At 47.1% G+C, this 21,794-nt stretch overlaps 2 protein-coding genes across 3 annotated transcripts; both read left to right on the top strand.

Moving 5' to 3' along the window:
- On the top strand, positions 1-3,566 carry LOC8085134 (bZIP transcription factor 39). The gene is made up of 2 exons (XM_002441051.2): positions 1-1,636; positions 2,688-3,566. Exons 1-2 carry the CDS (start codon positions 145-147, stop codon positions 3,158-3,160), a joined length of 1,965 nt encoding a protein of 654 aa, XP_002441096.1. The 5' UTR covers positions 1-144; the 3' UTR covers positions 3,161-3,566.
- On the top strand, positions 3,819-20,039 carry LOC8085133 (uncharacterized protein Cbei_0202). 2 transcript variants are annotated; one of them, XM_021446876.1, is made up of 13 exons: positions 3,819-4,331; positions 11,183-11,245; positions 11,802-12,230; positions 14,353-14,424; positions 15,365-15,502; positions 15,584-15,796; positions 16,452-16,499; positions 17,345-17,506; positions 17,624-17,785; positions 18,804-18,897; positions 18,976-19,094; positions 19,171-19,215; positions 19,502-20,039. In XM_021446876.1, exons 1-13 carry the CDS (start codon positions 3,933-3,935, stop codon positions 19,736-19,738), a joined length of 2,181 nt encoding a protein of 726 aa, XP_021302551.1. In that variant the 5' UTR covers positions 3,819-3,932; the 3' UTR covers positions 19,739-20,039. The 2 variants fall into 2 exon arrangements, with proteins under 2 accessions (XP_021302551.1, XP_021302552.1); XM_021446877.1 differs by having other exon boundaries at positions 3,824-4,331; positions 15,365-15,490.

The following is a 21,794-nucleotide window of genomic DNA, read 5'->3' as shown; positions in this document are numbered from 1 at the left end:
CGCACTCCGTACCCGTGATTTCCATTCCAAAGCACCCCCCGCTCCTTCCTCCCGTGCCTACACTACACATCGACGATGCCAAAACCCTAGCGCGAACCCCCGCCTCTCCCCGTCCTGTTCCTCGTGACGCGGCGGCAGGCAGCCATGGCGGAGCCGGCCCTCCTGGACCCCTCCTCCGCCTTCGATCTCCGCCACTACCCGGCGCACATCTTCGACCCGGACCTCCCCCTCGACGCCGGCGGTCTCCCGCTTGGTGAATTCGCCGGCGACGAAGGCTGCGATGGCCTGGACTTCGACCTGCCGGTGGATTTCTCCATCGACGACTTCCTCCTCCGCTCCCCTGACCGCGGGGACGACGGCGACGACTCCGGCGAGGGCTCCGCCGCCGGATCCGGCCCCACCGCGTCCTCCTCGGCCTCCCCGGCCACCTCCGGCGCCAACTCCGCCGTGGCCAACGCCGGCGTCCACGAGGTGAAGCACGAGGACTCGGACGAGGGGAGGAGCGGCGCCGCCCCGAACTGGAGCCTCAAGCGGAAGCAGGCGAGTCCCGGAGGAGCGATCTCGGACGGGGCCAAGTGCCGCCGATCCGGCGACGGGGAGCTTTCCCCATCGGCATCGGCGTCGCGTGCCGTCGCGGAGGACTCCGACGAGAGGTGCGCGGGCGGCGAGGAAGAAGAGGACAAGCGCCGGACTGCGCGCCTGATGCGCAACCGTGAGAGCGCGCAGCTCTCTCGGCAGAGGAAGAAGCGGTACGTCGAGGAGCTGGAGGAGAAGGTGAAATCGATGCACTCGGTGATAAATGACCTCAATTCTAAGATCTCCTTCATCGCGGCCGAGAACGCCACACTGAGGCAGAAACTCGGTGGTGCCGGGGTGAGTGGCCCGCCATCTGGGGTGTACCCACCGCCACCGCTGCCAGGCATTCATTTCCCCTGGGTTCCTGGGTATGCAATGCGGCCTCATGGCTCCCATGTCCCACTTGTGCCAATCCCACGATTGAAGCCACAGCAGGCAGCAGCTGCAGGGAAGGTATCCAAGAAACCGGAGGTCAAGAAGTCTGCGGACAGCAAGAGTAAGACCAAGACCAAGACCAAGAAGGTGGCAAGTATTAGCCTTCTTGGTTTGCTGTTTGTTGCACTTGTCTTTGGTGCTTTTGTTCCCGGGTTCAATCATAGTCTTGGAATGAGAGGAATGAGCGACAATATGATGTTTGGAAATTTCGGCCATTCTGATGCTAGGGTGTTTAGTGTCACTAACCATGGTAAAGGGCCTAAAGGTGGTTTAAATAGTAGTGATGTCATCAGTACTGATCCTGGAATGATTACTGGGCATGCTGATGGAGCAGGGCAGAAGCATCGAGCTGCAAATAACTCCAGTGAGATCTTGCCTGCTTTGTTGTATGTGCCGAGGAATGGAAAACATGTTAAGATCAATGGCAATTTGATTATTCATTCTGTGCTTGCAAGTGAGAAAGCAGTGGCACATAAGGCCTCAAATGGTCAGTCAGTTAAAGATCGCAAGGAGACCAGTGTTGCTATAGCTCGCTATCTGTCCCCACCTGGAACGGATCTGAATTCAAAAGAGACGCTCCCGCCAGATGCACCACTGCCACAGTGGTTTCGTGAAGGAATGGAAGGTAAGCACGTTGATGATTAAATTGTTTAGCAATGTCATATTCTTGGTTTATTTGTGGTAGCACATTCATCATGAAATTCATTTGTCACCATGTGTGTGTAGCATTCAAACATCCTTTTATGTGATGTGATGTAATCGATAATGATTCTTGTGTTTGTTATTCATTCAGGTATGCCAATATATAATATAAAATTTAGAACTTCACAAATTTAAAATACAAATCTAAATGGTAAGCTTGATCAAGTGATTTGTAGAAAACACATAAAAGCAAGTTAGATTGGGAAATAAAGCTACTACCTTGAATCATAATTAAATGGCGTTTTGGTTGGACAGCAAAGTTGACTTGCAATTAGTTACATTTTGCTGTCCAAAACATCATCTGTTGTGATCTGAGGGTTGCAGCTAGTAACATGACATGGTAGTGTGGCAAGAAAATGGAACTATGTCCATACTTGAGGTATCTTTCTTTTAGGGGCGGAGGGGGATATCTATAATTGTGATGACCATGCCATATGGACTCATAAGAACTTGTGTGTTAATGCTTGATTGTATAATTTGTGTGGCTATGTACAATGACAGCAAGGAAATTTCAACTTGGATGGGGTGATTTTTGTATGCTAATCTATGCTTTTGCTCTCTTCACCCATTTCTGAGGTTGCAAACAGTGCATATTTAAATTTGCAGCCTTTGCTCACAAAATCTTACAAGCTTTAAGCCTAGTTCAAAATTCAAACTTGGAAGTAAAGTTTCTGCATCTTAGGAGATAGTTTTTGACCTCAAATCTGAATTTTGCTGTCTTTGATCAGAGATTTAATTCTAGCGGTTGCTTTTCCTTGATAAAATGAGAAGACTCAACAAATTGGAACTCTCAATGATAAAATCTGTGTTCATTTTTTTTGATATTTCAATAATGTTTAGTAGGCATTCCAGAATATCCAGATTTTTGGTAAACATTTCGTGTCAGAATCTCCAACTGTCTGGTTGAAATTTGATACTCCTTGAGTATTTATCCATAGTGTCTTACTCTGGGATTTGTGTGTAACAATTTTCAGGACCTGTTTTGAACTCGGGAATGTGCAGTGAGGTATTCCAGTTCGATATTTCCGCAGCTTCAGCCAAATCTGGTGGCATTATACCTGCTTCTCCAACTGTGAACTCCTCAAGTGTCAATGCTACCCAGAAAATTCCGAAGCCTGCTCCTGCTTTTGGGGGCAAGCTGAAAAACAGGAGGATCATGTATAACGAGGCGATTCCACTCACTGGAAAAACGGTGAACAACACAGAGCCTCGGTCTTTTAACAGCACTTCTGAAAGCAGCAAGGTACCTGATAGCAAGCCAGCATCATCAGTTATCGTCTCTGTGCTAGCTGATCCCAGGGAGGCTGGCAATGGGGATGGTGATCCAAGAGTATCAACAAAACCCCTCTCCAGGATATTTGTCGTCGTACTGCTTGATGGTGTCAGATACGTGACTTACTCGTGCACACTTCCTTTCAAGAGTGCCACCCCCCACCTTGTGAACTAACCTTGGGGCCAGTGCAGCTTTCTGGTTCATGAGCGTCTAGATAGTTTGGGGAATCTGATCTGATGCACTGGAGGTAGATGAATACAGTCATGTGGCGTTGCTTGCTAACAATGGAAATAGACTTTTTTAAGACTTGCACTCGGCCTGAGGTAATTTGAGTTTCTCGAAGGTTTGTAGTGGGGACTGGCGAAATGTTCTGCAAGTTCAACCTTAACCCATGAGGTTTGTGCTTCTATGTAGTCGAGTTCTTAGAGACACCTCTCTCTGGTGTATGATCCTGTAATACTCGTTGTTTGCGGAGCTGAAAATGTAACAGTTGATGAGGGAAGACAATAACTGAAAACAACTTTGTACTAGTATAGTAGTATATATAAATATATATGAAATGTTTTAATTTTAATGATTAGTTGATGCCTCGCTCTTGAATTTCGAATGTGTTGTCTGCATTGTTATCCCTAGATTGGTGAAAAATGTTCGACGAACTTCGTTCCGGATTATATTTATGTTGTGAAGGAAGCATCGCAAATATAGGAAAAACCCTTTTATAATTTGCAATAACAATATATTTGCCCTACCCAGGCCGCGTCATTCGATATATCAGAAGACCTATTTTACATTTTGATTTTCGCTTTGCATAAATTTGAGTGTTCAAATGAACACGCGGTGTCGTACATGACCCGGAATAAACCTCTAAAACCCACTCCCTTATCCACAGGGGGCCGCGCACGCGCATGCGCTCTGCCTTCTTCCAATCCAGCCCACCATCCGCGCCATGGCGATGGCGTTCGCGACCGCCTCCGCCTCCGCCTCGAGCCTCAGTCTCACAGCCTTCTCCCTCCCGCTGCTCCAGTCTCTGCGCCCGAGCCCTAGCCACGCCCTCCATGGCGCGACCAGCTCGTTCCCGCGGCCACGCCGATGCGGGTGGGGCGCCGTGGTGCGCTGCGCGAAGCGCACGGGGAAGCGGCGGTACCCGTCGGAGAAGAAGCGGTTGAACAGGCGACAACAGGAGCTGCTACGCCAGGCCGCCCCGGAGGAGGGGAGCAAGGGGCGGGAGTCCGGGTACTGGCGGCTGTCGAAGCTCGCCGTCCCCGCCCGCGACGACCCAGGCAAGGACTTCACCAGCATCTCCCTGCCGCTACTCCAGGCCATCGCCAAAGCCATCAAGTTCCCGGTACGCTAGACAACCACCGCTTTAAATCGATGGGATAATTTAATTCGAAATGCCCTGCAATTGCGAGGTTTTTAGTCAATGACCGATAGCTTACTGAAGCAGAGGTTTGGTGCGTTGAACTGTAGGCTTGAGCACAGTCCCATTTTGCTTAAAAAAAATGGTAGGCTTGAGACTTCATGCATTCGACGATGCTTAACTATGAATGCTGGTAGAAAGTGTAGCTGAACCTGGTTACTGCCATTTAGCTAACACATGATCGTATCTTCTCTTGGCATGTTTACAGTCCCATTTTTTTTCTCTTGAAGAAGCAGGGGAGCCACGTATCATTTGAATTAAGAAGAAAAAAGGGTAAGAGCCTTTACAGACACACACCACACAAAGGGTAAAACGTAAAAGCCAGGGGCAGCAGTTTAATTACAGTGAAAAACACACGACCACGACCGAAACTCCACTGCCGTCTGGCTGTAGTGTAAAGAGATAAGATATGCCTCACGCTCCATGGCTCCAGACAAACCCCACAAATGCAGCTCCTCACTAGCGAGCAAGAGCTGTGGCCAGGTTAGGAGATGCCCCATCAAACACACAACTATTGTGGTGCAGCCACAAGGTCCAGGCTCCTAGTATAATAAGAGAATTGGCACCCATCTGAAATTGATTGTTAAAACCGGAAGAGAAATTGCTCCACCACTCTTCCAACAAGCAATCATCCGGCTGTGGCACAGAAATGGAGACCAACCTTCTGCAGCAACTTAATCCAAAACTCACGTGCAAATACACAGGATAGAGAAAGACGGTTCATTGTTTCCACAGATTAATCACAGTGACAGCACACAGAAGGATGTTGGAGTCCTCACTGAGCAAGGCGGTCAGAGCCATCCAGCAATGATCATGAGTGTTGCCCAACTCATAGAGATTTGGATCTGGAATGCCCAGAGGGCAGCTTGGCCCTTGGCCGCTTGGATTGAATCAAAATTGTGATTACAGGATACAATAGAGGGAGGGGGGGGGGGGGTCTGCCACTTATATAGCAATGTGGTCAGCCACCCACTCTAGAATATGCTAAAGCAAAAGTAAAGATGCCTGCTCCAAACTTGGATGCCAAGGCACTGCTACTACTAATGCAGAAATTAAGATACATAGCAATTAGGCTTAACTAACATTCTCCCCCTAAGCCTAATGCTGGTTGATCTGCTCCAGCCCAATCCTCCTCCTCATCTCCTGAAACTTGGCCTTTCCTAGAGACTTGGTGAGTATGTCTGCAAGCTGATCAGTAGTAGGGATGTGGCTGGCCTTGATACTTCCATCTTCCAGGCAGTCTCTGATGAAGTGATACTTGATTCTTATGTGCTTGCTCCTGTCATGGAAGACTGGGTTCTTGGCCAGAGCTAAAGCAGACTTGCTGTCCACCTTCAACTCCACCACATCAACTTCCTTGCCCAGCAGCTCCCCGAGCAGTCTGGACAACCATAGTGCTTGAGTTGCAGCAGAGGCAGTAGCAATGTATTCTGCCTCGCAGCTTGACAAAGCCACCACTCTCTGCTTGATTGACTGCCAGCTGACCAGACAATCGCCCAAGAAGAACATAGTCCCACTGGTGCTCTTGCTTGTATCGATGTCACCGGCGAGGTCGCTGTCACAGTAGCCGATGAAGCGCGCTGTTCCAGGAGCCCTCTTGTAGTGAAGACCATACTCCAGAGTCCCAGCAACGTAGCGAAGGATGCGCTTCACCGCCTGCAGATGCTCCACCGTGGGCCGCTCCATGAACCGGCTCACGTACCCGACGGCAAACGCCAAGTCCGGCCGGGTATGCACGAGATACCGGAGGCTGCCGACAAGCCGCCGGTAGTGCGTGGAGTCCACCTCCTCAGCCTTGCTCTCCCTGCTCAGGCGAAGCTTCTCTTCCATGGGCGTGTGCGCCGGATTGCAGCCAACCATTTCGCCGAGCTCGAGGATCCGCTTGGCATAGTGAGTCTGGCGGAGAGTGATGCCACTGGCATCCTGACGCACCTCGACGCCGAGATAGAAGCAGAGTAAGCCAAGGTCGCTCATGTCGAACCTTTCCTTCATCTGCGCCTTGAAGCTCTTAACCTCCTCCTCCTCAGCCCGGTGATGATGAGGTCGTCGACGTACACCCCGACGAGCAGGACAGAGCGTCCGCTGCCCCGCCGATACACAGCCGCCTCGTGCGCGCTCTGGGTGAAACCCATCGCCTTCAGGGTGGCGTCCAGCTTCGCGTTCCAGGCGCGCGGTGCCTGCCGCAAGCCGTACAGGGCCTTGCGCAGGTGATACACCTTGCCTTCTTCTCCAGCGACGGCGAAGCCCGGTGGCTGGCGCACGTATACCTCCTCCTTGAGGTCGCCGTTCAGGAAGGCGGACTTCACGTCCATGTGATGCACCGACCACCCTTCCTCAGCCGCCAGCGCGAGGAGGACGCGCACCGACTCCATGCGCGCCACGGGGGCGAACGCGTCGTCGTAGTCGACGCCCTCCTGCTGGACGAAGCCCCGCGCCACCAGTCGAGCCTTGTGCTTGATCACCGAGCCCTTCTCGTCCTTCTTGAGCTTGAAGACCCATTTCAGGGTGATCGGGCGATGACCAGCAGGCAATTCGACAAGCTCCCAGGTCTTGTTCCTCTCCACCGACTCGATCTCCTGCTTCATGGCGGCCTCCCACGCCGGATCACATCGTGCCTCCGCGTAGTTGATAGGCTCGCCAGCGTGCGTGAGGTGGAGCTGGGCGAAGAGGCGCGGCGCCAGGTCTGGAGGAGACACATCTCCCAGGATGTTGGTCATCTTGCGATACCGGAGGGGCTCGTCGTCGTAGAAGGCGTCCAAGCGATCCTCGTCATCCTCCAGTGGCGTCGCGAGCTCGACTTGGGGCTGATCGGTGGTCAAAGTAGTGGTCGGAGATGGTGTCGCAGCAGCTCCAGCACCGCTCCCGTTCTCCCCCGGAGCTGGTGAGCTTGATGGCGTGGTCGGAGTCGCTGAAGTGGTCGGAGTGGTCGGAGATGATGTGGGCGCGGCTGGAGCAACTGCGGTGGTCGGAGTGGTCGAAGCAGAGGAGGTTGTTGAAGACTCGCCTCGTGCTCCTTCCTTCCCGCTGAACACCGCGTACTCGATGACGAACTCCGTGTTCACTGGAGCTACGTCCTCTCCAGCCTTCACCCAGTCCCAGCCGCGGCTCTCGTCGAAGATGACATCCCGCGACACGCGCACTCGCTGCGTCGCCGGGTCGAGCACGCGGTACGCCTTGGCACCGTCGGCGTACCCGATGAAGATGCCGGGGCGACTCCGATCATCCAACTTCTTCAGCTGAGTGAGGTCCTTGGTGTATGCCACACACCCGAACGTGCGCAGGTGACCCACCGCCGGCGTCTTGCTGTGCCATGCCTCGTAAGGCGTCTTGCCCTGCAAGCTCTTGGTAGGCGCTCGGTTCAGGAGATGGACAGCAGTCACCACTGCCTCCCCCCAATACCGAGCCGGAAGGCACCTCTGCTTCAGCAGCGCACGAGCCATGGCCACCACCGTCTGGTTCCGACGCTCCACGACTCCGTTCTGCTGCGGCGAGTAGGGGGCGGTGTAGTGGCGCTCGATTCCTTCATCGGCGCAGTAGGCCGCAAACTCCATGGCGGTGAATTCGCGACCGTTGTCGGTGCGCAGCACCTGGAGCTTGCGTCCGCTCCCCTTCTCAGCTACAGCTTGGAGATGTTTGATGGCGTCCGCGGCGGCGTCCTTGGTTGTCAACAGTGACACCCACATGTACCGCGTGGCGTCGTCGACGAGTAGCAGGAAGTAGCGTCTGCCGCCCGGAGTCGCCGGCGTGATTGGGCCACAGAGATCGCCGTGGACGAGGTTGAGCGGCTCCTGCGCGCGGTACTCAGCCTCCGCCGGAAACGGGGCTCGACGATGCTTGGCGAGGACGCACGTGTCGCAGAACTGCCCGACGTGGGTGATCGCAGGCAATCCGCGCACCATGCCGTTCTTGGACAGCTGCCGGAGAGCGTCGAAGTGGAGATGACCGTAGCGCTCGTGCCAGCGCCATGCCGCATCATCCTTGCGTGCGGCGAGGCAGAGTGGTTTGGCCTGGTTCAGATGCAGGACATAGAGGCGGTTAGCACCGCGGCGCACCTTGACGAGTAGCCGCCGGTGTCGATCCCAAATCCTCAGGACGCCGTGCTCGATCTCCACCTTTGATCCCCCTTCGTCCAGTTGGCCGAGGCTCATGATCGAATTCCTGAGCGCTGGGATGAAGTAGACGCCGTGGAGCACCCGGTGCTCCCCGTTCTTCGCTTCGAAGATGATGGACCCGACGCCATGGATCTCCACCTTCGACTCGTCGCCGAACCTCACCGATCCTCTGGCAGAAGTGTCCAGGTCGGTGAAGAGCTCGCGTCGGCCGGTCATGTGGTGGGTTGCACCGCTGTCCAGGTACCATCCGTCCATCTTCTCTCCATTGCCGGTGTCGAGGTAGGCGCGCGCACGGGGTTCTTCAAGCTCGAGGCAGCCGTTCTTGGTGCAGAAGATTGAAGCTTGGGCCTTGCTGCAGCTCCCTTGTGCGTCGAGCTCCAGGAAGCCATGCGCGAGGAAGGCGGCAGCATCCTCATCCACTTGGGCGACGTTGGCGGCGCCACCGCGCTCTCGGTTACGTCGGGGATGAGGGCAATCTCGGGCCCAGTGGCCTGCTTGATGGCAGTTGAGGCAGAGGTCGTCGCGATTCGGCTTGCGCTCGCCGTCCGCACCTCCTGCCTTGTCCGCCTGCGCCCCTCCGCCACCGGCTCCGCCTCCATCGCGATCGCCACGTGGCTTGTTCTTCTTGCCACCGCGAGGTCGCCGTCGCTTGTCCTTAGACGGCCCGGCTGCTTCCTCCTTCTTCTTTTTGTCGAAGGCCCGCCACTGTTCGGCGGTATACAGAAGCTTGCCGCCGGCGTTTGCAGACTCGAGGTCATCCGCCAGCTCTCGGTCCTGGACCGACTTGAGCCGGCCGGTGACGTCCTCGATGGTGAGCGCGTCGAAGTCGAGCAGGGTCTCGATCGAGTTCACGATCTGCCTGTACCTCTTAGGCATGCACCGAAGGAGCTTCTCGACGGCGCGTTCTTCGGTGAGGTCGGTGTCGCCGTTCAGCTTCATCTGCTCCATCAGACTGCTGAGGCGCACGGCGAAGTCCTCGACATGTTCGCCGGGCTGAAAGGCGAGGCCTTCCCACTCCCCGCGAAGGCGCTGCAGCGTCGCGCGGCGTACCCGGTCACCGCCGACTCTGCGCAACGCGATGGCGTCCCACGCCAGCTTCGCCGTCCTCTTGTTGGCGATGGAGGCCGCGATGTCGAGTGGAACAGCGGCGCACAGAGCCTCCAAGGCCCGGCGATCCTCCTCATACGTGACGCCACCGAGGTGAACTGCATCCCAAAGATGTCGAGCTTGGAGCTTTACCTTCATCAGGAGACTCCACTCATGGTAGTTGCTCTTGGTGAGCATCGGCCACAGCGTCCCGGCCCCGGAGTCGCGGTAGACCATCTGCGGCACCGGCGAACGCCCGCGACGACCACGGCGCCGCTCAGGAGACGGCGACTGGCGGCGGCGCTCGGGGGTGCGCGATCGCGATCCCGCGGAGACCGCATCCTCCTGCTCCAGCTCCCGGCGCAGGGTGGCCGCGGCGTCAACTGCGGCCTGCGCCGCTGCTGCTGCCTGCTGGGCCGTGGCGGCCGCGGCCGCCGCCGCTGCCTCTGCGGCAGCAAGGCGCGTCCTGCGGTCATCTCCCCCCACGCCGAAGGCTCCAGCGCCCCGCTGCTCCACCGTGGATGCTACAGCTGCTGCTGCTGCGGCGGCGGCGGCGGCCCGGACGCGAGCACTCTCGGTGGACATGGCTCTCTCTGGGTAAACCCTAAAGCTCTAGATACCAATTGTTGCCCAACTCATAGAGATTTGGATCTGGAATGCCCAGAGGGCAGCTTGGCCCTTGGCCGCTTGGATTGAATCAAAATTGTGATTACAGGATACAATAGAGGGAGGGGGGGGGGGGTCTGCCACTTATATAGCAATGTGGTCAGCCACCCACTCTAGAATATGCTAAAGCAAAAGTAAAGATGCCTGCTCCAAACTTGGATGCCAAGGCACTGCTACTACTAAAATTAAGATACATAGCAATTAGGCTTAACTAACAATGAGTGACTAGCAATAAAAAGAAACAACATCCATTTCTTTGGGTGCCTACTTTCTTCCTGACGTGTTGGTTTGGGATGTATGTTCACGCACCCAACCATCCAGATTCGAGTTCTCTTCAACGAGTTCAACCTGAATTTTGGTGCCTATTTTCTTCGCATTGATATACTGCCTAGTTCCTCCTAGGTTAGTCTCGTGCACAATCCCTTAAATTGTTGGTAACCTCCCTTTTCAAGTAGTTAGACTTGTGGTATGGAGTTTGTTTTGCTTGAATTTTAGGAACTGTCCGGAATTAAGCTAGTTTAAACTGACATCTACTCTTCGTAGCCACTTGCACCATCCCTGGGTTCACGCTAAACCTCCTTTTGAAATACGTTCAAATATAGTTCGTGACGAATGTAGGTTTGGCACTAAGGTAGGGTTTGCAATTGGATTAACATCTGCATGTTTAAGGTAACGACAACATTGCCAGGCTGCATTATGGACCTGCATAGAATAAATGTGGTATGTTAACTGGTAGGATGAGTGTTGTACTGTTATACTACCCATATACAAACTTATAATCCAAATGGTTGCCTTCTTGGATCTGTCTTGCTCTCATTATTTCATAGTACAGCGTTCATCTTTTATGCTGTCATTGTTGTGGTTAAGACTTGTGCTGTGATTATGTCTCTAATTGATTCTGCTGTTCTTCAGGTTCCTTCTATGCTTCCTGACGAGGCTTTCACTGTCATCCGCAAGTCATTCGACGCACGAAAGGTTCTTCATGGGATGATATCATTTCTATCTTAGTTAATATTGGGATATGTATGCTTGATGTTGAAACTACTGAAACGATTCATATAAATTGTATTACAAAGGTCCAAATAAGCAAGTAGACATGATGTTAAGAAACAATATGGTAAGATTCACCATGCATCTCCTGATCTCCACAGTTAAGTTGTCAGCGTTCTATTGGTGGTTCTGTGCTCCCACTCAGACTGGAAGGCAACATTTTACCTTTTTCATAGTTATTCACCCATTCTAGGCATCCCCCCATGTCAGCAATTTGTTGAGTGCAATAGTAATGACATTATGGTCTTATGAAAATTGTGATATTCTGCAATAGTGATAGTTTTTTGTGATATCTGCTTGCTCCAAAGTCCAATCAACTAGTTTATCTATGTACTTATTATCCTTTGCTAGATATATTTATGTGGACAAAACTGGATTAGTTTGCACCACATTTGTAACTGTATTTATTGCTTCTATTAGTATCCGAAAATGGATATATTTGTTCATACCATCAATAATAAAATATGTGTTACTTCTACAGGTTTTGAAAGAACCTCAGTTCACTTACATTGTTGATATGGATGTTAAGAAGATTCTTGATATAGAGCCAAGGGCATGGGATTTTATTGCTCGGTTGGAGCCCAAACTTGGAGCTGTAGAATACATGCCTGGAGAGAAGTCAGCAGCTGATCTGGTCAGCATGCTCAATGTTAATAACAAAGGCTCCAATAATGTACTAGGAATCAGGGATACTCATAGTGATATGATTTATCATCAACAAAAGAAGCCGAGAGTGGCAGTTATAGGAAGTGGACCATCTGGCTTGTTTGCTTCCCTTGTGCTAGGAGAACTTGGTGCAGAAGTTACCTTATTGGAGCGTGGTCAGCCTGTTGAACAGAGAGGTCGTGATATTGGTGCGCTAGCAGTTAGACGAATCCTACAATCAGAGAGCAACTTTTGCTTTGGCGAGGTATTCTAGTGATTCCTAGTTTTCTACTAAGACATCACAAAATGATCAGTGGGGTGAGTTGCCTTTGTTAAGCAATATTGACATAGGTAATTTGTTGATTTAGTGTATTTAAAAATTAAAATGAGCTATGTATGTTGATTTAATAATCTTCTGAAAAATGAAGACATACATGTTTTGACTTTATCTATGGATCATTTAAGGATGTTCCTGATGAACTGAATGAATTATAAAAGAACATTCAGTTGTAACCTTTTATACAACCTTTCCATTTTGGTAAGCTGTTTTCATGCACACATTTACTACACTAAACTATTTTCTTACGTTCAATTAAAGCCAACTCACACTGAGTTAGGGCAATCCCAATGGCTGGTTTCTTGATGCTATTTCCAAGAGAGAAAGAAAGTAATTAATGTTAATAGAAACCATCTCTCCCAACCGATAGTTTCTATGGCTTTGTTCACACAAAGGATAAATTAAATGTAACACAAAAGGAGTGCAGATCAGCTGTGGCAATCATCCATGTAGCCTCCATAACACACAATTTGTATCGACATTACACAAGCTCCAGAACACACTTTCTGCACGCTAGTAAAAAATACACTATTTCTGCAGTCCAGAACCATATATAACAATAGCAATCCAGGAATAAAGATAATAGGTAGCATACATAGTTGATAACAAAATAACTACAATCTGAACATGTAAAATAAAATTTCAGTACTGAACATGTAAAATAAAATTTCAGTATCACTACTCAGTTTTCCTAGCCAAAAGAAGTATAAATCCATTACTAATAATGCAGTCATATCTTATCCAGAATACTTGCCATGAATTTATTATCCAAACAAGAAAAGCTCAAGAAACTGAATCCATTGTCCACTATTTTTTATAAATAGACAACAGAATTCACCATGACACCAATCAAGCTAGATTCAGCACGAAGCTAGGATCCTGACATTCAGTTGCTTTGGGATCATTGGCTGCGCTACTAGTTATCTCGCATGGTTGAATAGATATACTTAGCAATAGAAACTGATCTTAGGTTTAATAAAAAATAAATAGACCATAGCTAAACTCAGTAGCCCATCGGAGCCCATCGGAGAACTTATCCAGAACAAGCGAACTGATGAGCTGATGAACGCAGAACATAACCTTCATTGGAGCCCATCGGAGAACTTGTCCACCAAGCAGGAAATCAGGTGGCTTGAAGACTTGGAAGCGGAGGAGATGCTGCTGCAGCCACGACAGCGGGATTACCAGCGGCCGAACTGGATCCATCAGTAGGGGCGATGCGAGCACCATCGACCGAAGTAGATCGGGCAGCGACAGCGGCCGGAGCACCCCTACCTCGGCCTGCCTTGCCTTGCTTGGAACTTGAGGACGGCGGCCGGAGTGGATTCATGTCGATTTGGGATGGATTGGGTCCAGAGAATGTTGGGTCTTGGAATTTGGTGCTTGGACCGGAGGAAATAAGGGTCGAAGTGCTTGGACAGGACGCCGGCGAGCGCGCGCGGGAGAAGCAAAGGCCGTGCGCGGGAAGAGAGCGAGCGCGGGAGAAGCCAAGGCCGCGCGCGCGCTCGCGAGAGAGATTGCGGGAGAAGCGGGCCGGCGGCGGCGGGCGCACTCGATCCGCATCAATGCGGATGGAAACCATTCGTTTCTCCCCAGTGGCGTTTTCGTCGTTTCTTGAAGCCTCGTTGCGAGCGTCGACATCGTTTCGTGAGGGAGAAACGGTTTCTTCATTTTTCACTCTCTCTCTTCATTAATTCTATTGCCACATCAGCAAAATGATGACGTGTCAAGATAATTAATAGAGATAGAAACTATCATTAATATTCCATTGGGACTGCCCTTATCGAGTCTAACAATTTGTGAACTCCTTTCTTGATTATTAAATGAGTCTTGCCTTTTTTATGCATTATCTGGACCCTTAATATGCTTATACTTGTTTAGTCTGATACAAGTAGTACTTTTGGCATGAGATAGGCCCCGGAACATGATTTTGGACTATCAAGAACCCATTTGGGTACTAAAAGGATCGATCAAATAATTAATCCAGTGTTCATGTTCCTTCAAATCTTAAGGCCATCGATTCTTGATCTTCTGTTCTTAATCATAACAGGGTGGTGCAGGTACATGGAGTGATGGGAAGCTGATGACCAGGATAGGAAGAAACACTGATGGTGTTCAGGCTGTGAGAATCTTCCTGCCTACATCAATCTATTTCAGTTTAAAGCTTTACTAGTGCACTATTTTTTCACGGTGTCCAGGCATGACAAACGTTCCTGTTCCAATTGTTCAAGAGCTCATGACTTTTTTTTGAATGAAATAGCTTTCATATCTGACCATGATTTTTAAACAGCATTTTTTTATAAGGGATTTTTAAACAGCACTGTTAGCCTTTTAGGACCTGTCAGTCACTAGGAGACCAGGTTCTGGATTCCATGGTATCCGGCAAGCTAATGGCATACTGATCATGGATAGGCTGACCAGTTCGGACGATTTTAGCTTAAACTTTTTGTTTGTGGACATTGCAATTTATCTTCTTCAGAGATGTTCCTCAATCCTCATTCCCTCCTGTTCAAAGGAACTATTGCTGTGATTTTTTTTTTTGACTACACAGGAGAGCATGTGTCATTAATAAGAGTACCAAATGTACAACACCAAGACACCACACACCAAAACCACCTTACACTAGATCACAATGAGCAAGCAAGCCACCTTCAATCAAATAAAAAGACCTCAAAGAACAGAAAGAACCTAGATAAGGTTCCGGATGCCCTGCTGGTTGAGCTCCATAGGGCTCCTTCCTCTTCTAACCACCATGGAAATATTTGGAAGCATTGTTGAAGACTCGGTCATTGTGGTCTTTCTAAATCTCCCATGCGATCAAGATGATCAGGGAGCCGAGGCCATTTCTGTGTAGCCTGTCCACTGACTTGACTGCATGGCTCCCACAATAGGAGAATTTAAGTTTTGATTTTTTAAGCCTCTTTAACTGATTTATCAGGCATTTTCTACAGTTTGAACTTTGAACACATTGGCATCCAAATTAGAGTATTTCCTTTTTTTTGATAAAACAAAATCCTAGATCAAACTTCGTTATTTTAGTTACCGTGGGTCTTGGATTGCAGGTTATGAAAACATTTGTTCACTTTGGAGCCCCTCCAAACATTTTGGTTGATGGGAAACCACACTTGGGTACTGATAAACTTGTTCCACTGCTGCGAAATTTCAGGCATCACTTAAGAGAGTTGGGTGTAAGTTTCAGCGTATGTGTTTCTTGAGCTATGTAGTTTCTTTTGTTCTGCAGGATCCATTGCATTGATGAACCATATTCCTTTGTTTTACAGGTTACCATAAGATTTAACGCTAGAGTAGATGACCTTATAGTGGAAGATGGGCAGGTAAAAGGAATTGTAGTCTCTGATGCAGAACTACGGCCAGGTTCTGCCAGCCAGAAACTAGCATTTGATGCAGTTGTATTGGCAGTTGGTCACTCAGCTCGTGACACATATAGTATGCTTTGGCAGCATAATGTAGACATGAGCCCAAAAAGTTTTGCTGTAAGTTGCCTATGCTATTAAAATCATTTTATAGGTTGATATTACTTATGTTGGTTGTATTGAGTGGTCACATGGCAGACAATTTATAATGGAAGATATGAGGCCATGCTTTTTAAAATGCAAAAGTTCATTGGGTGGCATTGTGGAAATGAAAATTGTATCAAGTGGTCACATGGCTGACAATTTATAATGGAAGATATGAGGCCGTTCTTTTTAAAATGCAAAAGTTCATTGGGTGGCATTGTGGAAATGAAAATTTAAAATGATGTAGCACACATCCAGTTCAAGAGACAACCTGTTAATCCTGTGGATTAGAAACTAATGAGCTTCTGAATATTTCACCATAGCTTATCAATGTTCTTTATTTTAACAATACCCCAGTACCCTGTTTTACTTTCCAGCCTCAAATACTACTTTTGCATGCAATGTTGCTAGTAATAACATTTTGTGCACCCACACAAATCGCACAGCTTCCTTAGAAATGCTTAATGTGAATTCATTTTTTGACTAAACTGGGCCATAAGTGTTCCGACATTCTCCCCCTTGTAGCCTTTTTATCAACTGTCATTCACTTTATCTTTGCAAGTTACACTACTAAATAATAATTGCTTACACTTCAGTTCATGTAACTTAAAGTCAAAGGTTCTTGTTACAGGTTGGCTTAAGAATTGAGCACCCCCAAGAACTGATAAACAGTATCCAAGTAAGACCTTTTTCTTTATTCTGATCATCTTCTTTCTGGATGACACTGTCCAGTGTGATTGCCATTATTTTTCTCAAATGCTTAAGAGAATTGCGTATCATTTCATTAAGAGAGAAGAAATTGTAATTTTACCTTTATTACATGCATGATATTTGATGTTCAGGGATATTTTCGAATGAGGAAAATTAAAGCCAAAGCCAACAATTCGAGGTTTAAAATTCCAGTGTGATTGCCATTATTTTTCTCAAACGCGCAAGAGAGTGTTAACTTGTTTCTGAGTGATATGTTAGTAATCAAGGAAACAATAAAGAAACTGCCTGTTGTTTCCAAGGTCTTTCACCCAGTTTTGTAATGCAGATAGCAGCTTGAATAATTATCTTTTAAACAGAGAGCAGGGTAGCCTGTGTACTGCAGGGCTAAGGAACATGTGTCGTACTTGAATGAATTCACTTACAATTATTAGACAGGACACGGAAGCATGGTATTGTGCCTTTGTTCTTGGGCTGCGACCAAGGGTCAGCCTCGGTCCAGGGTAGCTCAAGCTTTGCTTCCACAAGTGATTCTGCTTTTCAGTTATAAAGTAATACTAGGGTGAAAGCAGCGATGGAAATCCATCAACTGAATCATTTCCATAAAATATGAAACATGAAGAAATGGTGATGCAAATTACCGGAAACAATAGTGGAAACAAAATGTACTATTTTAATATTTTGAAGTATCTGCTGTGCTCCTTTGTGTATCTGCACATTGTGGGCTTGGTAAATAATGATTTACTTCTCAACTACTTGTCTGTTTGGTGTAGCTAAGCATATGGTGCATGCTATTGTTAATGTCACAAATTGCAGTACTCCGAACTGGCGGCTGAAGTGCAGAGAGGACGTGGGCGGATACCTGTGGCAGATTACAAAATAGCAAAGTCTGTTGGTGAAAGAGACACAGAGAATGAACTTGGCATAGCTGAGCCAAGTCGCAGTTGCTACTCGTTTTGCATGTGCCCGGGTGGACAGGCAAGGCACTCGCTCTCACTCTCTCGCTCTCCCTCCCTCCCCTCTCTCCCTTCACTATCTGATATTCATTTCGTATTATGATGACATTTCCTTTAAATTTTTGAGACATGCATTCAGGTTGTTCCAACCAGCACAAATCCATCAGAACTGTGCATCAATGGCATGTCGTTCTCAAGGCGTGCATCAAAGTGGGCAAACTCAGCTCTTGTAGTCACTGTATCATCTCAAGATTTCAAGCCATTTCAATCCCATGGTCCTCTTGCTGGTGTTGAATTCCAGGTACTTATTTGTTGAATTCCAGGTACTTGTTATATGAGAATTATGTGTGATAACTGTTAGGTTTCATGCACCAACCAAGTGAACCCAAAAGCTTAAGCCCACTCACGTGCAGCCAGAACAAGGCGCAAACGTGGAAATAAAGATGGGAGCAGAGGACTTAAAAGATGCCTCTACGAGAGACTCGAACTCGAGACCTCTGGTTCTGATACCATGTTAGGTTTCATGCACCAACCAAGTGAACCAAAAAGCTTAAGCGATTGGGAAGAGGTGGACAATCCACTAATACTTCACAACAATAACAACAGAACTACTCAAATTGCTGTAGTAACTTGCTAATGTCTACCTGTATTCAAATAGTGTGCATTCAATAAGCAACACACTAGAATAATCACAGATGTCACAACTCGCAAGAGGTTGACAACCTGGAAACATATTTGTTCCTCATGTTTGAATCAACTATTTTGGCTCTATACAACCTGGAAACATATTTAGTATAATTTGATTTGAGATATAAAGGCAAGGAGCCAAGGAGTCCAACTAGAGTGATCTTACTGGTTATTGGCCACTCCATCACTCTGCAAACGTGCTTGTAGAAGTTCTGTATCCAAGTTGGGTAGGAAAGACATGGTATCCATATTGAGTTTCATCTTTCCTTTAACTAAAAAGATAAAGTTTGACTTGTTAGCGGTTCTCAAAGGATATCAAAGGAATAATTCTAGGGAGTTACTTAGCTAATTTTCTGTTATGGTACATGTTTTTGTATCTAATTTGAGATAAAGACTCAAATGATCAAGTGGATGGAAAATATAGAATTTTGTGCAAATAATGTAACAAATATACTGCCCACCTTTGTTCACCAACTTAAGCGTTTGAATGGACTGGCTCATACATTCAGCTCAATAATAATTAATGTAGAATAATGACAACTTAAATCACTGCCATCCATCTTAAAGTTTATGATGGATGTGCATTATTTCCCTCCTTAAGCTCACAAAAAATTGGTACTCATTAAAACCAGAGAGAATTTGAAAGAAGAGCAGCTATGATGGGTGGAGGGAATTTTGTTGTTCCTGCACAGTGTGTCACCGATTTTATCAGCAACAGACTGTCAGGTACTGGCGTTGCTAAAACTTTTAAGGTTGAAAGCAATCATTTAGTTTTTCTTTAATTAACCTGGTTGTCTGTTCCAGTTACAACACTGCCACCATCAAGCTACAGATTAGGAGTTCGTCCATCTAATCTCCATGAGCTATTCCCTCCTTACATAACTGAAGCTTTACAACAGTCAATAATAATGATTGACAGAGAGGTATGACAATTCTTATTTTGTATTTTATGATTCAAATCCCACATATGGTTATTCATTTGTAATGCAATATTTTCAGATGCCAGGCTTTGTTTCTAGCAAGGCCCTACTTCATGGTGTGGAGGTATGCAAATTGGTCTGCTCTTTCCTATGAGTCTTCACCTCATAAATTTCTAAATTCCAATTAGTTAAACATGAGAAAGTTTACTTTAATCATTTGCCCGTATCTCCTATCAATGAAGTTTTATTTCACCCTCCAGTGTGGGCTCATTTGTGTGTGTTTTGGTGCTGTTCTATTCTCAGTGTTCTTCTTAACGCAATGATATGCAGCTTTCCTGATTATTTGAGAAAAAAAAAATATTTCCACCCTCTGGTTACTTTTATGCTTATTGTTTAAGATCTGTTTCCAGACTAGGACAAGTTCTCCCTTACAAATTTCACGACATGGAGAAACATACGAAAGTACATCACTGCGAGGATTATATCCAATTGGGGAAGGTGCTGGCTATGCTGGGGGCATATTAAGTGCTGCTGTGGATGGTATGTATTGTGGTTTTGCTTTAGCTAAACAGCTATCTCTATTCCACGGTGATATAGAGTCATTTCTTGGCAAAGCACAAAAACAAACAGGTTTTGTAAAGTATTGAATGGCAGTGCCTAGTATTTTATTGGTCCAAAATTTTGGGGAATGATTCTCGCCATGGCAGCTTTATATCATAGGACAATTTTGTCATGTTTAGAGCAGCTGTGATTGCCTTACTGAATTCATCAACTAATTTGTGCACGGTTGATGTAGAAGGGCAGAGCAAAGCAGTGACGCTGTAGGTGAATGTTCTGGTATAGATATAGCTATGTAACAAATAATTTGTAGCTTCCTATGTGGATGCCACCTTAATTTGGTGAGGACAATTCACCAAGCATAATCTGAGTTCTCTTTTTTTTTGTTAATGTTTGAACCAACTTTTGTGTTGGAGAAGCCCAATTACTTCTGTTGAGTTCCCGTTTATGTTTTGTTGACGCAAGTATATATCATTAGATCACAAGACTATAGGAGCCCTGTTGAGGTGTGTAGTTCTTGTCCATAGATGGAGATGATTGTTCAAATATATACTACCTACAGTCATAGATGGCCAATGGGTAGTCAACAAGTTCAAACTTTTGTCATCATTATCTTTTTTTTAACGCAATATGTCATCTTTAGCTATTTGAATATTTGGATTAAACTTATGCAAATGATGTGAGATTTGTGTTTAAAAGTAGTTTTAGAATATTTATGAAATATTTGTGAACCTGAACCAAATTCAGGAGTTTTGGTAAAATATTTGTGAACCTGAACCAAATCCAAATTATGTTTGATCCAATTTACTAGAACATAATCTGTTTACCTAAACCTGGCTGGACCCAGTTTACAAGGGCTGAAAACGATCGGAACTATCTCTAGGAGGTCAAATCATTTTCAGTCTCACATTTTTTTGTCGAATATGAAATTGATATGATATTATCGGAAAGAAAACAGCATCAATGTTCCAGTAAATTCAGAACCGAAACTATTCAATCAAAAGTACATCGATAATGTTTGAAAACTATGAAAGCGATATCTAAAATACAATAAACACACCAATATGCAAAGCATGACAAGCTATAGATTAACCTAGGTCACATGACAAATAATAGTGTATTAGGCCTTGTTTAGTCAAAAAAAATTGGTTTTGGCTACCGTAACACTTTTGTTTGTATTTGGCAAATATTGTCCAATTATGGACTAACTAGGTTTAAAAGATTTATCTCGCAAATTACAGCCAAACTGTGTAATTAGTTTTTGTTTTCGTCTATATTTAGTATTCCATGTATGTGCCGCAAGATTCGATGTGACAAAAAATCTCGAAAATTTTTTGGTTTTTGGGTGAAACTAAACAAGATCTTAGTAATGATCCATGACACAAAAGGCAAGTATAGATAGGCAACGGGCCGGCCCTGCTCCACTCGGCACGACCCCATACTAGGCACGATCAACCAGGTAGGCACGATAGGGCCCTCCATGCCAGCAAACCCTAGGCTTCATGCCTAGCTGACAGTCCAAACACAATGGCCCCAAAAAATGCGGCTAAAATGATGAGCAGGGCCAACCCAAGGCCCATTGTGATGAAGAGAGAGAGAGAGAGAGAGAGAGAGAGAGAGAGAGAGAGAGAGAGAAAAGGAAGGGGATAAGGAAGCAGGGTGGCAGAGGCCACTAGGCTGGGGATGAAGATATAAGATGGCCAAGGTGCCCTCGAGGCCTCAAAGGCTGGGGCGATTAGCGGGCGCCTTCTCTGCTTGAGTCACGGTAGATTACCCATTAAGGCCCCGTTCGGTTATAGCGACCAACCCCCTTGGATTTAATCCCGGGCCTTGCTGCGTTCCACAGGTCTAGGCCGGCCAATAGCCGGCTGCTCACCTTGTTATCATGCTAGCAGTATCACAATCGTCACCCACGCTGTCTGCATCCATGCATGATGGCCGCCTAGATTCAATCCGGACCTCTAGAGTAGCAGAACCAATTCCGTTCGAAATCTACATGTCAATTATGGACTGCATTCCTCCACACATTTACTCTGCAATGGAAAGGCGATATTCTCCTTCCCTGGATTGGTTCCACCTGGATGCAACCGAACATACCCTAAATACAATATTTTTTGAAAACGATTGGAAAAGAGGCAAAATCAC

Source organism: Sorghum bicolor, chromosome 9 (assembly GCF_000003195.3).
Source record: "Sorghum bicolor cultivar BTx623 chromosome 9, Sorghum_bicolor_NCBIv3, whole genome shotgun sequence".
Taxonomy (NCBI): domain Eukaryota; kingdom Viridiplantae; phylum Streptophyta; class Magnoliopsida; order Poales; family Poaceae; genus Sorghum; species Sorghum bicolor.
Note: the sequence above shows the minus strand (reverse complement) of the source record. Positions and strands in the feature narration are given on the sequence as shown.